The following is a 21,551-nucleotide window of genomic DNA, read 5'->3' as shown; positions in this document are numbered from 1 at the left end:
AAAACGAAAGTAACTAAATACATACATGATTAAATATTTGGGTGTAACGCATCTAACCGTTTATTGCATATTGTATTGTGAAGGATTTTTTTATCATCATAAACAACATTCATGTTGATAGTGTTGCAAAAAATGTGCTTAGATGCGAAATTTTCGCATTTACACAGACATTCTCAAAGAAACTAAGGTGAATTTTCTGAAAGGATAAGAAAAAGGAATACATGGGACCATGTACACATATACAGCAAACCATGACATTTGAAATGAAAATATAAACATCTGCTCACTAAGTTCATACCAGTGGGATACAGCAATATTTTCCAGTCTTCAATAAGTGTCATTGATAGCATATATGATATATTTGTTGTATATTTCTAGTGCAATGTCTGCACTGTGACGACTTGTGCCATTGATTATAAGAAGTAAAACAAATGTTTCCTGAAACATGAATTGAATTACTTGTTATTGTTGTGGCCCCTGTGATCAAGCTGTACATCACTCTCTAACATAAACAATTATTCTGATTTTAATAACTTTGCATACAGTGAAGACTTCGAGAAGCTCCCAATAAAGCTACATGAAAAAAAAGAGGAGCATTTTTCCTTTTGGCAGATTGTGGGCTTGTATTGGTTAAACAGGCCTAAAAATCACATTCAATACATTCATAGCTTTTGAATGATACAAAGAACTTCCCTCCAATTAGTCCGTGATGATTCATCATTGCAGACAAATTGCAGTCTTTTATTTTTCTCTGCTTATCCAGATGTAGTTCCTCTAATGGCCAACAGATAATGATTTCTGCATTTTACTCTAAAAAAAAAGTATGAGTCTGTATATCACAATATGTTTTGTACACAAGGCTTCTGAGTTTGAGGAGAAAATCCAGATGAATCCTGTTTTTTTGCGCCGGTGGAATTGATCGACTCTGGGCTCCAGAGTTGAATTCATTGTGAAGTGAAATAGGTCCACCAAAGTCCTTTGTGTGTCACTGGTTTGTGCATCTGTCTTCCAGGTTAACCATGAACTTCTCCAGTTTGCCAGAGATCAGTTGGTTGTATCTCAGCAGGACTGTGCTCAGACTCTGAGACCTCAGAGGAAGGCAAGACAACGATGGACCCACCACTGGCCCCTGTTGGTCCAAAAAGAAAACACAACAATGAAGATTGTTTTACAATGAGCAGAAAGAGTATGAGCAAAAATAAGAAAAGGTGGCTGGACATCAAATCAAAAGTGGTTAAAGACATATCACCCAATATTAATAAATGTCACTATTTGCTGGTGTGACACCAATAAAAATGTAAAACAAATAAACTGCCCAAATTCCGGGATATTATGCTAAACATTGATCTCAGGACATCCATCTTGCATTTGCGTAACTTTCGAGAACAACTGTGTCACTGGGAAAGTATGCACTGCTATCTTCTCCTTGTCCCGAGGAAGGAAGTCTTTGGGGTCACACAACATAACACCATCACTCCCAGGGCACAGATATTCCAGAGAGCCGAATGTTTACAAGAAATCAGGATATTTCCACACCAGAGGAAACTGACAATGCCTCTCAATCGAATACAAAGTCAGAGAGATACCCGTAAACACGTTTTCAGTCACTACGTACACGTTGTTGTTAACCCGATGGTGAATTTTACGCAACAATGTTTGTCGTGATTTGTTTGAGTTAGTTACAAAGACAGACTGAGACCAGGTAGCTTTGGTAATTTATATGTGAAAGGGCATTTAGATGTGTGGGTTAAAATCAAAAGCACTTAAGTGTTTCACAGGCACTGAAATGTTGTTTTAACAGCCTTTCACTGTCTAGATTTAAGTGAGAATTAGGATCTTTTTATAGGGAAATGTGTAAATGTAAATGGAAACATGTAATCAAGACTTTCCAAACACAGCTGCAATCAAAATTATAGCTATTTTAATCTCGACAGGTACTGTGCACTTGTCTTTTTGACCTGCAGAGACAGTGCTTAATCAGAGTGCCTATAAACTTGTTTTCATGCAGTTGTAACCATGACAGTGTCTCACACTCAGCTGAAGGTTTGTGAGAATGATCAGGTAGTTGTTGATGTTGTTCTCCAATCTCTGCAGTAGTGAAGCGCCACATTCTGGCTGACTCAGGGCCCTCATAATCTTCACACCTTCAATAAGAAGCCTCAAGGATGCGACTATGTCTCCTCTCCTCTCCTGGTACTGCAGTAACACACATACAGAAAAAGACAACGAAATTCGTGTTTAGAGCAGATTAGTAAAAACAGGGTTAACCACCGAAATCAAAAGTGCACTAGTGATAAATCGACTATGGTAGAGGATTTTTGACTGAAACGTGCTAACATACTGATTTGTTTTCCCAAGATGCTACATGAAGCTCCGTGCAGGGCAGCTGAACCGGTGTGGAGAGGGTCACAACGCCATTGCAGTCACTCTGCCAAGTAGGAGACATGGAGAAGAAGTGACAGAAGCCAGACAAACAGGTGGACAACAGAGAGACAAACTGATGGGAGACTACAGGTAATGACAGATAAACAGAAAGAACAGATAGTCGGGACAGAAATGTTGGGAAAGTTTGTCACAACAATGCAAAGAAACTCACCAGGGCTCTCTCCATTTCTGCCACGATATTCATAACCCTCCTGGCCGTTCTATTACACACAAAGTCTATGGGTTTGGTCTCAGCATCCCACACCTCAGAGGCTACCATACAAAGCAGCAGGAGTCCTGGACAAACACATACACACATTGAAGCTGAGGCACCACCACGAGCGAGCCTATTCAGCTCCACTAATATCCCTGTGAGGAAAACCTTGATTAGTTTATGCTCACTACTCACTGCTTAAAGCCATGCCCCGCTTGGCCTCTCCCGATGAGTCCACATTTGTTCCATTAAGAGATCTGCCAGGTTGAAAATGCCGTGTCCACTGTGGGGTAGGTGCCGTGTGTCGTTCTTGTCTTCTCAATACTTGATTTCCCACCTTCTCATTCAGCAGTGGGAAGTGCGAGTGTTATCTGGCCCGAGAGCAGGATGCGCTTCAACTTCCCTGCTGCGCAGCATGACTAAATGTTATAGACTGAAACTGGCATTTCATTAATATCGGCCGGATCATTTTGCTCCTTGTTAGGTCAGAGTTGGCTTTCGGAGCGTAACTGGACAGCGTACTTGCTGACTAAAAGGTTAATGATTTATTATTGCAAAAGACTCAATTTGCACAGCTGACATGAAATGCAGCCGCACTACTGCTGGAGGCTATTTACTTTTTTTTGTCAAGGTTTGCCCTGGCCAATAGCTTGGGTTCACACAATTCACAAAATTGATGTCAGAGGGAGCTAAGCAGCCCACACACAGCACGTAGGTGTGTTTTCAGGTCTGTGGTTGTGTATTTGTCTGACTTTTTTAAAACAAGTTTAGACACCGACGTTTGTTGGCAAGCCAGATTGTGTTTTTACATTTAGGTTAATAAAAGCTTATAGAATAGTTCCAAAGCTATTTATTTTTTATCAAGGAACTTTTTTTTGTAATATTATAACACTTCTGTTTTGAACAAGCTGTAATTTATATTTGACATGTGCTCTTTGTAGACAGTTTAATAGCCTTACTTGCTGTATTTATCACCCAGAAGAAGTGAGCGATCAGGGTGTAATGCCAAAGGGGCACAGCTGGAGGACGTGGTGACGCTCCAATTCAATTGGCACGTGGAGGGTGAGGAGCTATAATGGCTGTCAAAGACATGGATACAGGAAACACAGGGGAATGCACCATCCATTCTCATTTCAGACACACGTGCTCACCCCCACCACCTCAGCCTGGACATTGACTGAGCCCCTGCCCTCTCCTGTTTGTGCGGAAAGCTGTTTACGAGTGCCATGATTAAGACGCATGGTGCCCAATAATAGACCTTAAAGCGTGTGTGTGTGCGTGCGTGCGCGCGCACGTGTGTGCGTTGTCACATTCAAGGAGAGACAGAGACGCAGAGAAATGAGGAGAGCATGAATGCTGTTTCTCTCGCTCCAAGCCTCCGCCACCTATCTCTCCGCAGCCAATCCCGACCGCCGCTAATTAAGACGAATGTGCGCCGCGGCTCCGCAGACAATGACCGGAGCCTGGATTTCTGCACGCAAGGAGAAAACTGCGGGCCATGCCACTGACAGTATACCCGCATTGCATCACGGACACGACACCCGGTATCCCGCTGTTTCTCTCCCACTCCGACTGGAGCCGATGAGGAGACAGTAGCGTCTTGTCACACCGTGTCTTTGACTCACAAGCCCATGCAGCAGCGCTCTCACCAGGCGGCTGGCTGTTGTCGCTCCCCGGTCTCCAAAGCCAGCCTGCAGCTGCGTGCTTCGCCGTGCGCTGCTCCGGAGGCGCAAAGCCGGTAATTACGCGCCGTGTTGACAACTTTGGCGCAGTGCTATATGGATTGCGCACCAGCAACAGGCCAGTCTCTACTGCGATTTCCCTCCGGTGGAGTTGAAGTGTGATCCCCGGCAGTCGTCCGCAACCTGATCACATCATCGATTAAGTGTGCGCAGCAACCTGTAGCTGCGTGCCCCTTCGTTTCAAGCATTATTCCTCTGAGGGGCAATGGAGGGACACAGCTGACGGTTCTGAATCTGTAGCCCGAGGAGGAGAGGAGAGAACAGAAAAAAGGGAAGAAACGCAGCCCCAGTGCAAACCGTAAGTATGCTACGTCCTGACAGGATGGACCACTGTCTCCTTTCTCCCTGAAGTGTCAATTCCATGCGTGTCTGCCAGAACTTTGTCCATATCAAGCTCAAGGGCAAATGGCAATTGGAGGACTAATTGGACTGCGGTGTGTTTGCTGTATTCTGGTGTCGTTTTGTGATTATTTCCTGTCCAGTCTAACTATTTTCTGCTAGCTGTGGCCAACAGGAATGACTGACAATTGAGAAACTTAACACACAAAAGAAGAAGGTGAACAGGTGGTTGTACATTAATGTAAAAGAAATTAACATTTGTTAATCTCAATGTCCTACTACAAGGATTCAAGGTCCTTGTAGGTGAATTCTTGTAAAACGTGTGATCGAATGTACAAATGTTTGTCCAGGAGGTTTTCAGATTAGATGACTTTTATTATTATTTTTTAGCCCCACGATGAAAATAACTTTGTCTACAACTGAATTAAACTAAACCAAATGATTTATTAAGGATTTATCAACTATTTATAATACACTCTTTGGATGTGGTTGCTTTGCTTTGATAAATCTGGAAAACCAGGAGACATGTTGTTTTTCCTCCTGTATGCTGGCACCAGACTGGTCCCCATGCAGAGGTGGATGGTGTGTGTGAATCCTGTGAAGACGGAGAGATGTGGGTCAGTGTGCTGGTGCTCGGGGCTGCAGATCACCCAGTTCCTCTGTTGCCGGGGCCACGGTTTACCTCTGTTTGTCTGTGGCTGCCGGCTCCCTGTTAAAATGAAGGCGGTGACACTCTTCACCCCGACTTAAAGGAGAAGGATTTTATTTGAGGACAAGTTGAACGCCCAAGGTGCATGTGAACCTGAGGCGCATGAATAATGACCGTTCTGTGTGGGAAAGTGTGTGTTTGTCAGAGTGTTGTTTGGGGGTGAAACCCCGCAGTGGTCTCAGAGGCCTCTGTTCACACTGGTGCCATGTGGTCCAGCACTTTGAACTGGTTGCCTGGCCGACAGCCAATCAGCTATAGCCTTTCACAGGTCCGTTTTATCTGTCAGCCAGTCATGGGTTTGTCTCCCAGAGGAATTAAGTCTTTTAATCTGTGAAAGATCAGTAAGTTTGAAATTAAAATGCACGCCTGTGACCAGTTAAATCGTTTGGTGTCATGCCATCAGTTTAAAGCTTGAATCCATCGGTGACCCACGGTTTTAGTACAGTTTCATAACAATGCAATTTACCAACCGTTTGTTTTGGCTTGAAGACCTGAAGACCTGAACACCAGAGAGTCTTCTATACAACTGAAGGCACATTGGCTAACATGACGGCTGTTTGGCTCCTGACCAAGCAGCAGTGAATCCTTGGAACAGTGGTTATCTTTCAGATGCTAGACTCATTTGGCTCCACACCTTTCAGTAATAGATATCGCTGCCAATGTTAAGCATGTCCGAAGAGGCTGTAGTAAAAGCCCAAAGAGGTGAGCTTGCAGTATAAACGTGTCATCTGAGGCGAGGAAATGCTCTGAATGCGGGACAAACCTTCATGTGTGAGCGTTCAGTGTTGTTTACAAGCTCCCCTGAGAAGTTCTTCTGCAAACCCACACCTTCCTGAGCACACAAGGCTAATGAGGCAGCCAACACAAATCTATGGTTCTCCTATCCGAAATACAGATAAGAATACACATGCATGTAAATGGGTGACAGATTGAAGAAGAAACAGGCATAAATTGTCTTATTATGTTGTTGGAACTCTATGAACCTCCAGAGCAACGTCAGTGCAGCTCTACATTGATTCAAGTCTCTAAACTCTATTGGCCATGTCTGTTAGATGGGGGCACCGGGCCCATTTGATCTGTACTCAGTTGCCTGTTTGGAATTTTCTTGTGTGTTTTAATTGTATTTACCTATTATCTGTATTAACTGTAAGAAAATGCTGATTCTGTCTTCAGAATGAAAAAAAGAAAGAAGGACATGGCTAAAGAGACGGACAGAGACAAAGAATTTTGAGAAGGCGAAACGAAGGGAGCTATCAAACCTTTACATTTATTTCACACTATCCCTCAGCCAACAAATCCATCAGTAAATGATCGCTCATATTTCCCCCTCAAGGCAAAGGTGCTTATTGCCTTCACGCCACAAAGAGTCAATGTCACTGTCATTCTTCAGTTTGCATCGCCATGTGATCTTAAAACTTCTCATTTCGCATGTGGTATAAACATACCAAAGATGTTCATGGTTCACTGTGGTGGGGGTTTGCACTTAAACGTTACTCTTCAACTATTATTTGGGGTGGTGGCATGAGCCCCCCTGGTCCCTTTTGCCTGGGCTCGCAAAATCCCTTTAAACACTCCTGCCCATCACACTTGATAAATCAAATTGTGGTCCCTCAAATCCTGAGCAAAGGACAGTGGACTCCTCCTAGGATGTCCTGAGACAAACATTTTAGATCTATCTATCTATGATCACAATAAATGTTGATTGACTGAGGCAGTTGTTGTCCCAGAAACCTCATGCAAATTGCTGGTCTGTGGTCAACAGCCACATGGCTTTTAAAAAAAAGTATTTCTCCCCGCATCATCATTTGTCCCAACTGTCCTTCATTACACCTGCAAGTCCAGTAACTCCGGAGAGAGAGAGAGAGAGAGAGAGAGAGACAGTTGCTCAGCGAGCGGAGGAGGGAGGCGGTGTTTTGCAGTCAAACCGCGCCAGCGCTGCTGCGAGGCTACAGTAAGCGAGACCTACACTCATCTGGCACACACACTCACTCACACACACACACACACACACACACACACACACACACACACACACACACACACACTCACTCACATGCGGCGTTCGGCGCTCAGCATCACGCATGAGGAAGGCTGGTGATAACGGAACCTGTTACGCGCTGCACATGTGATGACAGGCGGCCGCGCCGAGTCCCCCCTCCTCCTCCTCCTCCTCCACGGGTTAATTAGCGGGGCGAGCCTCTCGCCGGGCGTCTTAATGAGGATATTGCGGCAATGGTAAAGGACAAGGCCCAAAACCGGACGCTCCAGTATCAGCAAACTTTGGTGAGTTTCGGGACGAGGTCGTGGACGACGTCCACAGTCGTGTGTGTGGCGCGATGTCATGGGTGCGCGTGTGTGCGCGCACCGGAGGATGGAGCTCCAGCTGCCGCTCGCTCGACTGTGTCCTGCGCGAGGCCAGCTGGAGATTGTGTGCCGCCTTTCATTGGACATTCCTGTAGATCAATTATCAACAGAAATTGTATTTATTGTCTGATTTTACGAGTGCCCTCCTTAAGACGCCCAATATTAGACCTTAAAGTGTTTGTGTTGGCTTGTTCTCCTTGCAGCTGTATTGTCCCTCCCTGCACTCCATTCATTTACCTTAATCCACAGGTGTTGCATCACTCTCAGGCTCTGCCAGCAACCACCCCAATAATTAATTTTTATCAATTTAGATTTCACATTTTCTAGATTTCAAACCATGTCAGATTAATTTGTTCAGCTTGAAAATGAAACGCATGTGGGGCTATCTGTTGATCAAATTAAACATGGCTCTCTGAGTCATTATTAAGACGTTAATATCCTCACCCTGCCTACCGACTCTATGTATTTCTCTCACGTCCCCTCGTCCTTATCTCCCCTCTTTCCCCTGCAGATCTTGTTCCCCCTAATGTTTTCCTCTGTCATCATCCCCTTAGCCCCATCTGGTTTGCCAGAGCGGCCCTCTCTACTTATGGACAAAAAGTGTAGTGTTTGGGAACATTAATTGCCTCGTGCACCGCGTTTTCCCACGTCATCACTGGAGTGACAGTGATACCCCGGGGCACTTGACACGGATATCTATAGTCAGATAAAGGGACAGACAGATAGACAGGCGGGCAGTTGGTCAGTCAGTGGATTAAAGTGTCCTTCCACCCTGATCTTTGTCTGCGTCTGCACTTGTCTCTCACATCCACTGTTCTCCTCTCCTCGTTTTGTGTCCGTGCATGCATGTACGACGTGCACGATCTGCTGGGCAGTCTGTGCTCATGCAGCCGTGTCGGGCCCATGTGATACTGAGGTGTCTCTCTGCTCTCTTTGGTGTGTGAAGATCAATGCCGTGCTGTGTCTCAGTGTAAAGATCGATAGTAATGTGAAATGGCAGTCGGGAGTCTCTGAGGATTGGAATTTGCTGTCTGCCTCCGACCATAGCGCTCAGATCAATGGATTCTTCATTCACTCCCTGCATACCAGTCCATTACCCAAAAATAGATGCAGTCTGTCTGAATGACACGTTGAGATACAGTGAATATCACACCAAAAGGTTTGAAATGGGGTAAATGAAGGCTTGCAGGTGTTGCACAGTCTAAAATTAGATTCCATTGGATCCTCTGTGTTTTAGTGTTTGCCATCAGTGAGATTAAGGGGATTTTCACTCACTTTTCGTTTGCTGTGAGTTTGGCAGCGCAGGAACACGGCAGGACTGAGCAGATGACTCAAAGCTGATAGAGGAAAGTAGAGATCTGATCTGTTGTACCAAAAAAAAAAAGGCCTCTCCCTCCAGTATTTATACATTTCTGGCAACCATCTTTTTACAGTATCAGCAGCTGATAGACTGTAGTGTTTAGTGATAAAATGGAGTAAAAATAACCATTTCATTTATGGATGCTTGATTTTTATAATCAATGAGCACTGTTGTGAGAATTCATTCAGACAGAACGTGGCTGGTATCATAAACTTATCAAACGTCTCATCCTAAACGAGCTAACAACTGAATAATTGATGTAATTACTTTTCAAATGGCCATGATTGCATTTCCTCCTGTGGAAAATCAACCCCAAAGAAAACAATTATTTAATGTGTTAATGATATCCGTTCATATATTGTCCAATGATGCCGTGTTTTCAGGCACTGTATCAACAGATCTCTTGGAGATTTCAAAGAAGCCATAGGGAATAGTAACACAGAGAATAAGCAATCTATTTTTAACCATTAAGATGTTCGTGAACAAGGCAGTGTGTATGAACTCTGGTCTTAATTTTATGCAGCGGCAGCTGTTTTCTGTGTGGAGATGCAGGAGAGATCCTGAGAGCGGTGACTGGCTGTTGGAAAGCGACCAGGGTCTGGTGCATGGGTCACTGGCTTCTACAACTGCTGTCAGTTGCAGTGCATGCTGGGACAGAAGGCTGACTCTGTTTCACGGGATGCAGGGGTGGAGCAGGTAGATTGGAGAAGTGGTAGGTCAGGGGACTGAAAAGAAAAGAGACGGACACAGAAGGTGTTGCAGCCCTGTATCTAAAGCCTTTTTTTTTCTAAAAGCTTTTCTCAGAGGTGTGGGAGGTTTGAATGTGTTATAGAGTTTTGTGTGTATGCACGTGTTTTCTCTTTTCAGAAGCGTGGGCAAGTTTGGGCTGTGTGTGTGTGTGTCTGTGTGTACACTTTGCCATTCAAGTGATCTCACACTTCTGAACCGCACTGTATGTGTGTGTAGGAGGGCATGTACTGTGCCGACGCCTACGGACTTAATTGAATATGTTGTAAGTCTCTGTCAGAGCAGATGTTAGAGACAGCCGGTTCATGTTCCTCCAGCAGCAGGAGGTTTGAGTTTCTTGCTGTTGCAGGGATTGAATTCACCTGAAGAGGAAAAGCCGCCACCTGACATCTTCCCTCACCACACTCCATCCCCCCACCTCCAACCATTGGGCACTGCAGCACCGCAGAAATGATACACAGCACACATGCTGCCGGTCGTTCTGGATGTATGCATCCGTGTGTTCGTTTCTGAGCAACCTGCTGCACCGACTATCAAATCGCACCACTGAGAAGATTCAATTCTCTCTCCACCGTGTGCGTGTGTGTTTCCATATTTCTTTGGTTGATAAATATTTAAAGCCACACTGCAACATCTTTATGTCAAATACGCAATACGGTGGTGCAGGAGAAGAGAAGATGGGTTTATATTCACTCCACATTCTTGTATGGACCGTAACAATTTCCCCCACGACTGGAAAATTGAAAGAAGAAATACAAAATATGTGCCTGATAACTTCTAAATCTATTTTTAATAATAATGTGCCTATGTACGACACATTCAATTGTGCATGCAGTACTTACACAACACTGAGCATGGTGTGCAGAATTCAGACAGATTGTCTCCTGACAGTGAGCAAGCACAAAACTGGACCGACCAATGTGAGATCTGCTGCCTCTCTCTTCTTCTTTGTATTGTTCGGTGTATAGTGTCACAGAGCAGTTGGATTGGTGAATACGAGCATGCTGTTTGCAGTTTACTTCCACCATTTTTAATGATTTCTTGGACTTCAAATTAATCAGTGTTACTGTGCCTCTCGCTGCCATTTGGTGTAGATATCATGAGAACTGTCCTTGTGCTTTAGGAAGAAACTACTGATATGTTTGAGTAGAAATTGAATAGCATATACAGTATATCTTTCTGGTATCTCAGCATTTTTTGCTGCCTCTGTCACTGTTGCGGACACACACACGGACAAAGACACACACACACGCACACGCAAACACAAAAGTGCTGTCTCCTGAGGGGGGGTCTAGTTCCTCATAGTCAGCATTCTGTCCATCCTCCTGCACAGAGTCTGGCTTGAGTCCATTTCAGCTCCTGTCACTTTCAAATAGTGCTGTTACCTGCACACCACTGATCAGACCACTGCAGAGACGGCAGACAGAAGAAATCTATCTCAGTTCATTTGACTCTTACAATAGACTCACTGTACTGGACAGAGTGTGTTTACAAATATATATCTATAGTATAAGTAGTGTATAGATATTATTATTGTCCAATTATGACGTGTAAGCAGCATTTTAATGCTGTCATTGGCCAAGGTGGAACACATCGTATATTTTTGGTTGGTTTATCTATAAAAAAAAATTGGGTTGTTGTGTAAGTTTTGTGTATACCTTCTTACTAACTAGTGGTTAAAGCTGTCAAATAGACACAATTTGTATATAGTTGTTATTGTTTAGCTGGAGTATTAGTTTCTTGATTAATGGACATATTGAAGCACCTTAGTAGTAAAAATTTCATTTCTTAATACATACGCACTTAAATGTGGGTACTTTCTACCACAGGAAAAACACTTTGGAAATACAAATAATGTTACATGTTGCCATTTCTTTACATTTTGTGTGGAAGTTTACAAAACCTTAGACAGAGCTTTCAGTTCGGCTCCTGCTAGTCTTCATTTTAAACCTGATGCAAACTTGATCTCCGTGGGTGAGTGTTGTGATGTACGCAGAACAATCAGCTCTCGACTCAAATCTTTTTCTGACAAGATCTCACTCTCCCGAATCCTCCGCTGACATTACCTCACCCCTTGGCCCTACCCCTCCCCCGTCCTTTGGGCTACTGCTCCCCACTCGGAGTGTGTGATTGAGTGTACTTTCACTTGTCTCTGTTTCATGTTTGCACAGGTCTGTGCGACAGCATCAGGGGTTTTCATGTTCATTTCACTGTCTGTGTGTGTGTGTGTGCGCGTGCGTGCGTGTGTGTGTGTGTGTGCGCGCGTGTGCGTGTGTGTGCGTGTGTGCATATGTGCAAGTTCTGACTCATAGCTAACTATAAAAGCAGGAGGAGGATGAGTCAAATTTGTCACTTTCTCCTCTAATTCAATGTTCAACCTTGGATTAGCCCCAATGCGTTTGTCCTGTCATTTCCCTGCTCTCATCAATACACACTCAGCACGTGCTTAAGTAATCACGCCGCCACAATAGAACATCCATCATTCTCTCTGCAGCAATTGGTCCCTTAACTCTCACACATTACAAAAAAGAGGAGATTAAAATCGTCCTATGAATATGTATAAAAAGCACGGTGGATGAAAGTTTTAGATGTTCAGGCCTTCTTCATTATAGTGTCAAATATTTGTCCTTGCCGTCTCTTCACAATGAATAAATTATCCTGCAGTGCCTTGGGAATTACTGAATAATAGAGAAGTTTTTTATCTCATCTGTTGTGCTAGGCTTGCACATGGTTGGACTTAGAAAGCTGGCAAAGTGAGAGATGAAGCAGTAGAGTTGGGGGGTCTTACGCAGTACAACGTTGATGGACATGAGGTGCTGTCTTCTTGTGGAAAAAGTTGGGAGGTGTCCCTTGTTTTTAGATATTCTATTTTTACATTATATCTGATGATAGTACTTGTTACAAGGGAAACATGACCGTATCTTATATGGGATCACATTACCAAGATAGATACTGAGTGGGACATTTTACATACATCAATAAGTAAATTGTCTAGAAATTCATTTGAGACATAATCTTCGTAAAATAACTAGAAGATAATGGCTGTTTTTTTTGCTAATCCAGTGAATTCAGTTTATGGCAAATTAAAGTGTTTCATCACAAAAATGTACTCAAGTACCACTTTTCTACTTGATTAAACATAAGTAAGTAACTTGCTTTCAAATATACTTAGTAAGTAGTAAAAGTAAATGTACTTGTGTAGCCTATTCCCTAATGCAATGGGTTATATGTATGTGTGTGTCTGTGTGTGCGTGTGTGTATACTATTGGAAAAAAAAAATATAGTATCTGTGGGCTCTAGATTTGGATTTTATTTTATTTTGTGACATATTTATCGACAGATTTCTTCCAATAAAAACTATTTTGTGCTGAACTGGATCAGTATTAACTTGGGTTCAAAAACAAAAACAAAACAGTCAATAGTGACCAGTAGGAGGCAGGAGTTGATCTGGTTCAGAGGGTGGTGGTGTGGGAGGTAAACTGACTAATGCAGATACAGAAGTTGGTCGTGTGGGAGGTAAACTGGTTACAGATAATATCTCATTTAACCCACAGGGGCCCACCTGCTGCTCTCGTGGGGGGGGCGTGCTCCAGATGGCCAGCGATTGCTTTTCACACAGGCCCAATAAAGAAACACTAACAGGCCCTGTTTGTGCAGTTTGACTGCTGCTGGTTGTGTGTTTGCGTGTGTCTAATTATTTAATTAATACTATCTGTGTGGGTGCATGAAAATGTGTCTGGAACACTTTCAGGGGAAAACATTTCAGGAAAGTTTAACATGAATTCCTTTACCAGTGCTGTAATGATAAGCATGTCCATATACAGCAAAAACACCAGTGCAGTATTTCACTGGTCAAAATCTAAAAGTTGATATGAATTATTTAATTCAAGGAATTCTAACAGAAACTCCCCCTACAAGCTCGTGTCATTTTTATTTAGAAAAAATAATTGTGTAAGGAATTTGAAAGCTTATTTTTTTCCAAATGACAGTACAGGGCTTTCTTTTAAGGTGCTTTGTACACGTACACATTCATATTTAAAACCATTTAAAAAAAATAAAATAAACTGATTATACTGAATCACGGTGACAGGACTTTACTTAATTAAAATCTGATTGAAACCTACAGAAACTTGAATGGTGTGATAACACTGCTGCAAATAGTTGGCCACTTTAGGGGGAAAAACTAAACCTAAACTCATTTTTAATATCTCCCTCTTCTGTCATGGTAGGCTTGTAGTTAAGAGGTATTCAGTATCAGATACTGCATGATATTTTCTCAAAATTTTGAGTAGTAATTCCATTATGTTATTGCACATTGGAATGCCCTACCAAGTTAGAGAAATTAGGCCGTCTACCCTGGTGTGAAGGTTGTGTTGTCTTTGCATCACAAAGACAAACAACACTGGAATACTAAGTGTCATACAGTCAGTACAACTTTAAAATCTATAATTTTTAAGTCAATCTTATAATAGGATGTACATAAATGTGTACACTGAAAGAGGTAATGTCATTATGATCGTTTCTTTTCATACTGGTCCTCTAATTGGAATTTTTCTCTTTGCCAGTGTGGAGGGAAACAACTGCAGTGAACAATTACATTTGTTTTAAAATGGAGCAGAAAAAAATATGGACCAGTAGTGCACCTGAAGTAAAGCCAAACATTTTTTACCCGGCATATTTAAATGAATATGATTTACCATCACTGAGGCATGGATTTTCTGACTTTGCGATGAAATTGGTCAAATCAAACACGACTGGTGGGATTTTATTTGCCCAAATATTGGTTTTCACGCTGAACCAATTGCTCAGTGCTTGCTGAAAAATTGCATTCCAAGTGCACACTGCATCCGTCTGCAAACCTGTTTGCATTTCACTCCAGACATGTTTATGTGTGTCCACGTCACACCTACTGGCTGATCTGAGATTTTCTGTGGCTCAGATGAGGCCGTGCTGCCACCTGGATGCAATTATAGATGCAGCTTGTTTAAAATGCTTCCCAGCAGATGAGGTTAATGTTGAGGGAGACTAGTTTTCTGACAGGATGAATCGTTTTCACTCGTCAGTCAGAACCAAAGCTATAAGGCTGCTCTTCTTTCCCTCTGCACCTCCTGCTCGTGAGCAGAAAAAGAGCGAGTCGAGGAGTCGTGATGCCCATCTCAATGAGGACAAGAGGGGATTGGGGGGTGTTGGACAAAAGGAAGGTGACGCGCAAAGCAGGGAAGGAGAAATATTGCAAGTTGTAGCATACACGAGGAAAACCAAAAGAGGGACTTATCAAAAACAAAAAGACAGGGACAACAGGAAGGCGATGAGCAGCAAGTCTGAACGACTCGTGACGCTCATCTAAATGTGGCATGTTTGAAAGCTCAGCATTTGAGGTTAAATAAGGTTTGAATCATGTTCATACCAGTGCTGTAAAGCCGCTGTAAAGCTGCTTTTAAATTATAATGAATTTCACGTGAGTAAAAGTGATTATACCTTAGCAAAAACATATCTAGTGATTGTCAAGTAGCATTTCAGACGGTAGCCAGCAGTAAGCATGAGCTTTAACAAGCTTTTATTAAAATGTCATGGCTGCATCTGCAGCCGCCAGTGGACGGTCATCTCTTTGATTTGGTGTCGGGAGCAGATTTTGTCATTATCACCTCTCCACTTGAGACGATAGCCCTCTGGTTTGAGGAAACATTCGTCACTGTAGCCACTGCTCTGCCTGCAAGAGCAGAAAGGAAATTGCATCAGTCACGTTGGGTACACCATTGTGCAGTTTTACAGTCGTGCAGTTTTGATAGTCAAGCAAATAATTTATAAGCAAATTGTGGTTTCAGGTTTAATATGCTTTCCCCCCACTGAGATATAAGAATTTAACTCTCCTCAATAACTCAAGGCATCTGCAGATACATAGATTCCTGGTCTGAACTAGTTTCTTGCCTCCAAATTTAAAATCTGTACCCCCGCTGACTTATGACGTGACTGAAGCAGCGCTTACCGATTGATAGAATAAATCATTTTGTTAATGCCATAACTAGTTACTCACGTTGCCTGTGGCATGGCTGTTCACATGAGTTTGAGCTGCTGGGATGACACACTGTCGTTGCACAGTGGATGAACACCTAGAAGAGCACGCATGTGGCATATTCAAATTAAGGAAACTTTATTACTTTGCAGTTGTTGAGATGAATGATAAGCTTAACTGTACCGTGTCCTTCTGAGGGGTAAAGGTGTTCTGATCCACAAACGTGAACATCTGAACGATGAAACGTTTGTAGTGTGATGGGTATTGAAGCCCAGAGGAGCCATCTACTGGCACCACTGAGGTCAAGTAGCGGTCATCATGGTAGGGACAGCTTTAGCCAAGGAGAACTCATGTTAACCACAAAAACAAACCCAAGTTGCTGAACGTTTCCTGGTTATTCAAACTCTTATTTGTGTGGGGTTTTTTATACCCATCGACCAGAAGGTCCCATTGTGGTTGGCTGTCAGGATTGGGGCCGGCGGTGGCCCAGCAGTGCTCCAGGTTCAAGATGATGTTTGGGTCAGACCTCTCCAGGATGTGCACCTCAACATACACAAGTTCCCTCAGCGCTTTAGTGATGGGATAGTCTGCAGGAGTGTAGAAGGAACTATACGCTGTCTCTTCTGGAAGAAGAGCCCCGTTTAAGTATACACATTAATAATTTGTATTACATATGCTATTGTTGTTAACCTCTTGTACCACTTACCCTCAATACATCCCTTTGAGTAACACTGTCCGTTACCCAGTCGGAGCCCCACTCTGAGGGGTCCGGCAGCAGCGACCGGCATAGGAGGAGGAACATCGTTCACCTCCATGACAAGAGCCTCCACAGCCGTGCCGGAGTATCTGCACTGGAACAACAGCCTGTTGGGAGAGAGCAAGAGACTTTGACAACTCCGTAAAACCTCAACGTCACAAAAACACAAGACGGTAGATTTGAAAAGGAACTCACTCAAAATGGCTGTCCCTTGTGATTGATCCTCTGGGGCCGACCCCCACTTCATACGAGGAAGACATGTGGTTTTCGTATACCAAAAAACCCTCTTCCTCCTGTTGGAAGAAATTAAACACCGTGACTTTTCAGTCATTAATCTAGCAAAAAAACCCACTAGTTTTTCTACATTCCACAACAGACCCCCCCCCACAGTTTTTGCGATATTGCATTTAGTGGACTAGTTTCAGTGAAGCTACAGTTGTATGACATGGAATCAAGGTTTCAGTCCAGTTTTTGTATTTTATGTGTTGACTGCTTGTCAAAAGCTGCAGGAATGTGAATTTAACAAGAAAATAAATTGTCTGTTACCAGACATAAGGTCGAAGCATAACATCAATCCAGAGATTTCACTACACACCTTGATTGTAGTACCACATGCAGTCATAGGGAACTGGAAGATCACAAAGGCAGAGGTGGCATCAACAGGGGTGCAGGAGAGGTCGTTACTTTCCAGGAGGCTGACCGACTGCACATCTATGGGGGGCAAAGTGGCATCTCGAGCCACAACCACCACAAACTGGCCATCTCTGGTACACTGCACAGTCACTGAAGGAGAGGAAAAATAGATGGACAAATTTCTGTCGCAGTGGTTTGTTTTCAATCACTCACCATGTTGCATTTGTGTGAGAAACCACACCAGACAGCACAGATACCTGCTTTCCCATAGTAGCACTGACGCCCATTAAAGCAGCAGTTTATGTTCTCGCACTGCTCGGCTTCGATGTCCCGAGTCCCACACTGAATCTTCTCGCTCTCCTCCACCTGGCACTTGTCAAAGGGAGCGGCGGGCGGAAGAACCGTCAACTGTTGCTGCTGCAGCAGCGGAGGAGGAGGAGGGTGATGTTTCTGCACGGGCCATGTCCAGTAACCCTGGGCAGAAACATCACAAATTGAAACAACAACTACCGCCAGCACCACACTAAAAAGACTCTTGAAAAGCTCCATGTTGGCATTGACCAGAACTGCAACAACTGGCCCCTGTGGTTCAGACACAGGCTTTTATACCTGATTGATCACGGAAGGGTTCGCCGCTTCCCCCTTGTTAGGAGTCAATCGTGCTCCAGCCCTGTAGAGTTCATCAGCTGGGTGGTGACAGGTGGAACTTGTTGTCTGCACATTTGTCAGGAAAAAAGTCACGACTGTTGAGTCGAAGCGGAGTTGTTCTTTAAAATAGTGTGAACCCACAGTACAGATGCTGACTATCTTTACTTTGACCCAACACTCTATAAAGATAAAAACCTGCTACATCACGCCGACATTTCTTTTCACTGCCTCCCACTCACAATACCTGTACTGTAAGCTCTCTATTTTTTTTTTCTGCCTTTCATTTACACAGATGTATGGGCGGTACACCCAGGACCTGGGTGTTTATGCCAAGGAGGAAGCAGCCCGCCTGCGGGATGGAGCAGTACGGGATGGCGGAGGACTGCGGAGGAACACCAGCGTTCGCACTCGTGCCGCGGATCTGCTGGAGTATGAGAAAGACCGTTGTGCAAAGTGCCAGCGTAAGTGATGATCATGTAACAATACGCCAAATCTTCTTTTAGAGTGCGCGTTAAGAGTGCAGGTATCGTAGTGCACACGTCCAGAATGTGAGACCAAAGCATATAAAGAGGTGTGTGTGTGTGTGTGTGTGTGTGTGTGTGTGTGTGTGTGTGTGTGTGTGTGTGTGTGTGTGTGTGTGTGTGTGTGTGTGTGTGTGTGTGTGTGTGTGTGTGTGTGTGTGTGTGTGTGTGTGTGTGAGCCCTGTTTAATTCAATTCAATTCAATTTTATTTGTATACCGCCATATCACAACATACATTGTCTCAAGGCACTTTACATAGTGAGGTTACAATATTTAGCAGATTGCAGCGCTCCAGCAAGTGTTCAAGTTGTGTGAAAACATTGCCTCCTTAAAGTGCAACAGACACAGGAGAGAAGGATGTGAACACGATTAAATGTGACTGATCTGAGAAATGACCTCCAGCCAACAGGGTTTTCTCAATGTCAGACAGAGACAGCCCCCTCTGCTGGTTGCCTCTCTTTCTGCATGCGTGCGTGCGTTCGTGTCCGTGTGGAGAGGTTTTCTTTGCTCTTGAGTGTATTTTTGTTTGTGTAAGCAGCAGAACTCTGATTTGAACTGTCAGATTATTTTGTCTAGTCTTCCCAGAAGATGAGGGCAGATAAGGGAGTGGCACAAGGACAGAGCTTAGACTTTAGACTGATGTACTCAACAGTAATAGAGTGAAGGATTGTCTCTCTCGTTCTTAGAAAAACACTATTTCAATGTCATTTTTCAATGCAGTTTGCAGTTAATCTAAACCCCTGTCATGGACAAAATGATTAATAGATTAATCAAGAAAATGAATCACAGTACAAAACTGTCTTAGTTGCACCTTTTTAGATTTGGTTGAAGTGACCCTTTAGATACAAAAATCAATACAAAATGTAATAACACATGTGGGATAATGTCAGAAAACGGGTGACAAAAGGAAAAGGGGAAAGAAAGACAGTGTGTGTTTTCCAGGCTCCCATTATGCCCTTATAACTAGAGATCTGATTAAAGCTTGGTTGCACCACAGGTGAAATCTCCGCTCTACGAGGACAGCCTCGCTCGCTGGCTTTAATGGAAGCCATTTGAAACAATCACACTCAGATCAGGAGCCAGCCAGAGTGATGCGTGCGTGTGTGCGTGTGCGCGTGTGCGTGTGCGTGTGGGCGCGTGTGCGTGTGTGTGTGTGCGTGTGTGTGCGTGTGTGTGCGTGTGTGTGCGTGTGTGTGTGTGTGTGTGTGTGTGTGTGTGTGTGTGTGTGTGTGTGTGTGTGTGTGTGTGTGTGTGTGTGTGTGTGTGTGTGTGTGTGTGTGTGTGTGTGTGTGTGTGTGTGTGTGTGCTCGTAGATCAAGAGGTGTTTGTATTTTTAGACCCGTCTTTAGTTAAGATGCTCTGGCTGGACAGGTTTATGTGTTTTGCTGTTTTAGTTAGGTAATGTACAAGGAGAGAACCTTTTAGATTTGGTGGAAGTGGGAGTTTCAGTGTTTTCCTCTCATGTGTCAGTGTGTGGGAACATCTCTGTGGGTGATGGACTACGAGTATGCGCCTCGGTTCAGATCAGTAATTGAAGCTGCAGCTTTCAAAAGCGGCAGCCTACACATGCAGCTGAAGGCTCCACAGCCGGTCGTGACGGAGAAACTTAAAAACTGCTACTGCCTCACTTGTTTATTGTGACTCATGGAGCGAATCTCGCTGGGATTTCATAGCCGACATTACTCAGCAACCAGTTACTTTGTGATTCAGCACGATGCACTGTTATGTTTGTCAGGTGATGCGATGCGAAGACCAGCAGAGGTGGATAAAATATCTGGGATTGGTCGTTATGTTTTATTATGGGATCATGAGAAGATGTCTGCGAATGCCACTGAGACTGCGATTGTGAGCTTGAGCCAAGATGCACGTGGAAGCATGGCAGGTGCCAGACAAGTGTGTATGAGAGTGATAGAGGGATGAAAACAGAGAAGCTGTGGGAATGGGCCTCTCTCACTTGGGAAATGTCCAGTGAACTATGAAATGAAAATGAACAAATTTGGTCTAGTTTGCACAAATAGATGCAATGTAACATGTAACTCCATGTGCACGTTCTCTGGTGGCAGCCTGCCATCGATGGCAATTCAATGTGGTGTGGCTCATTTGAATGTAGCCCAGAAAGATTTATATTCTTTAGCTTTGGCAACAGCGACAAACTGTGCGTTCGTAGAATATGGGATTTGTTGACAAAAAGAAAATAAAATACAATATCACCATATGTATCCTTTATGCAGCATCTTCTGCCTGATCCATGTCTTCCCCTCTCTCTCTCTCTCTCTCTCTCTCTCTCTCTCTCTCTCTTTCTCTCTCTCTCTCTCTCTTTCTCTCTCTCTCTGTCCCGTCACCCAGTTGAAAGTTTCTCCATGACGAACATAACTAAATTAGTTCCAAGCAGGACGATTTTGAAAAAAAAAGCTTGAGGTATCTTAACTGTAGCATTTATATGAAATATGGATCCGGAAAATGTGTCAGTAGCACATTTTTAGCTTCTCTGGGGACGGGCACATCTATGACTGCTCTGGATATTGAAGTGAATTCCAGGCAGTTTGGCAGTGTCCGCAGACAAGAAAGAAGAAATGAGTCCAGTGATGCTTCTTTTAGCTGACCTAGCTCAGAGTTATGGATTATAATGTAATGGTATAATTCATAACTGTGACCCGGCTACGTTTCGTCTCCGTACTCTCATATTTGAGGTGGATGAAGATAAAGTGACGCTCCCGCTCTTGTCATATCCACCACATAATAATCCCCCTGTTTACCTCCAGCGGTTTACTCACATCTGGTAAATACACAATATGTCTCTGTGCTCTCTGCTCATTGTGTGTATCAATCTCCATTGTTTAGTTTTCATCTCAAACTGGACCCTGTATTCACAAAGAAACAGGTCCCCCCGATCCCCCTTATTTGTCCTCATAAATATTTAAAGGATTCACGTCCAGTCTTCCTGTTTTGGGGAGAACTGAGAACGATGTCTGTGTGGGTTTTTTCCTCCCACACTCTAAAGACCTGCATGTTACGTTAATTGCCGACTCTAAATTGCCTGAAGGTGTTTGTTCGCCCTGTGATGGACCATCAACCAGGG

General features: G+C 43.7%; 3 protein-coding genes across 10 annotated transcripts in view; 1 reads left to right on the top strand and 2 right to left on the bottom strand.

Moving 5' to 3' along the window:
* Positions 1–14: 14 nt before the first annotated feature.
* Positions 15–3,624, bottom strand: thpo (thrombopoietin). 2 transcript variants are annotated; one of them, XM_047332321.1, is made up of 5 exons: positions 2,834–3,624; positions 2,597–2,721; positions 2,342–2,428; positions 2,032–2,196; positions 15–1,129 (listed from the first exon to the last, which is right to left on the bottom strand). In XM_047332321.1, exons 1-5 carry the CDS (start codon positions 2,844–2,846, stop codon positions 986–988), a joined length of 534 nt encoding a protein of 177 aa, XP_047188277.1. In that variant the 5' UTR covers positions 2,847–3,624; the 3' UTR covers positions 15–985. The 2 variants fall into 2 exon arrangements, with proteins under 2 accessions (XP_047188277.1, XP_047188276.1); XM_047332320.1 differs by lacking the exon at positions 2,834–3,624 and having other exon boundaries at positions 2,597–2,781.
* A 925-nt stretch (positions 3,625–4,549) lies between these two features.
* Positions 4,550–21,551, top strand: part of clcn2a (chloride channel, voltage-sensitive 2a) — a 34,574-nt gene continuing 17,572 nt past the window's right edge. For 2 of the 7 annotated variants that reach the window (XM_047332314.1, XM_047332313.1), the window contains exons 1-2: positions 7,459–7,711; positions 18,243–18,411. In XM_047332314.1, coding sequence (XP_047188270.1) covers positions 7,661–7,711; positions 18,243–18,411 — 220 coding nt within the window. In that variant the 5' untranslated portion in view covers positions 7,459–7,660. Of the gene's footprint in view, positions 4,679–7,359; positions 7,380–7,458; positions 7,712–18,242; positions 18,412–21,551 lie in introns of those variants that run through there. The other 5 variants (XM_047332316.1, XM_047332315.1, XM_047332318.1 and 2 more) reach the window with 4 other exon arrangements.
* LOC118310253 (zona pellucida sperm-binding protein 4) lies at positions 15,434–17,890 on the bottom strand. The gene is made up of 8 exons (XM_035633017.2): positions 17,560–17,890; positions 17,265–17,452; positions 16,865–16,962; positions 16,619–16,776; positions 16,343–16,535; positions 16,096–16,243; positions 15,934–16,009; positions 15,434–15,609 (listed from the first exon to the last, which is right to left on the bottom strand). The coding sequence occupies exons 1-8, from the start codon at positions 17,849–17,851 to the stop codon at positions 15,500–15,502; spliced, it is 1,263 nt and encodes a 420-aa protein (XP_035488910.2). The 5' UTR covers positions 17,852–17,890; the 3' UTR covers positions 15,434–15,499.

This window comes from Scophthalmus maximus, chromosome 5 (genome assembly GCF_022379125.1).
Source record: "Scophthalmus maximus strain ysfricsl-2021 chromosome 5, ASM2237912v1, whole genome shotgun sequence".
NCBI classification, from domain to species: domain Eukaryota; kingdom Metazoa; phylum Chordata; class Actinopteri; order Pleuronectiformes; family Scophthalmidae; genus Scophthalmus; species Scophthalmus maximus.
Note: the sequence above shows the minus strand (reverse complement) of the source record. Positions and strands in the feature narration are given on the sequence as shown.

Excerpts from the sequence above, each read along its gene's own strand:
- thpo (XM_047332320.1), bottom strand. The coding sequence starts at position 2,743 with ATGTGTGTATGTGTTTGTCCAGGACTCCTGCTGCTTTGTATGGTAGCC. Across the intron at positions 2,429-2,596 it reads CAGAAATGGAGAGAGCCCTG|AGTGACTGCAATGGCGTTGT; the intron begins GTGAGTTTCTTT and ends CCTACTTGGCAG. Across the intron at positions 1,130-2,031 it reads TCACAAACCTTCAGCTGAGT|GGGCCAGTGGTGGGTCCATC; the intron begins GTGAGACACTGT and ends TTGGACCAACAG.
- LOC118310253 (XM_035633017.2), bottom strand. The coding sequence starts at position 17,851 with ATGGAGCTTTTCAAGAGTCTTTTTAGTGTGGTGCTGGCGGTAGTTGTT. Across the intron at positions 16,963-17,264 it reads CATGTGGTACTACAATCAAG|GAGGAAGAGGGTTTTTTGGT; the intron begins GTGTGTAGTGAA and ends TTCTTCCAACAG. Across the intron at positions 15,610-15,933 it reads ACAGCCATGCCACAGGCAAC|GCAGAGCAGTGGCTACAGTG; the intron begins GTGAGTAACTAG and ends CTGCTCTTGCAG.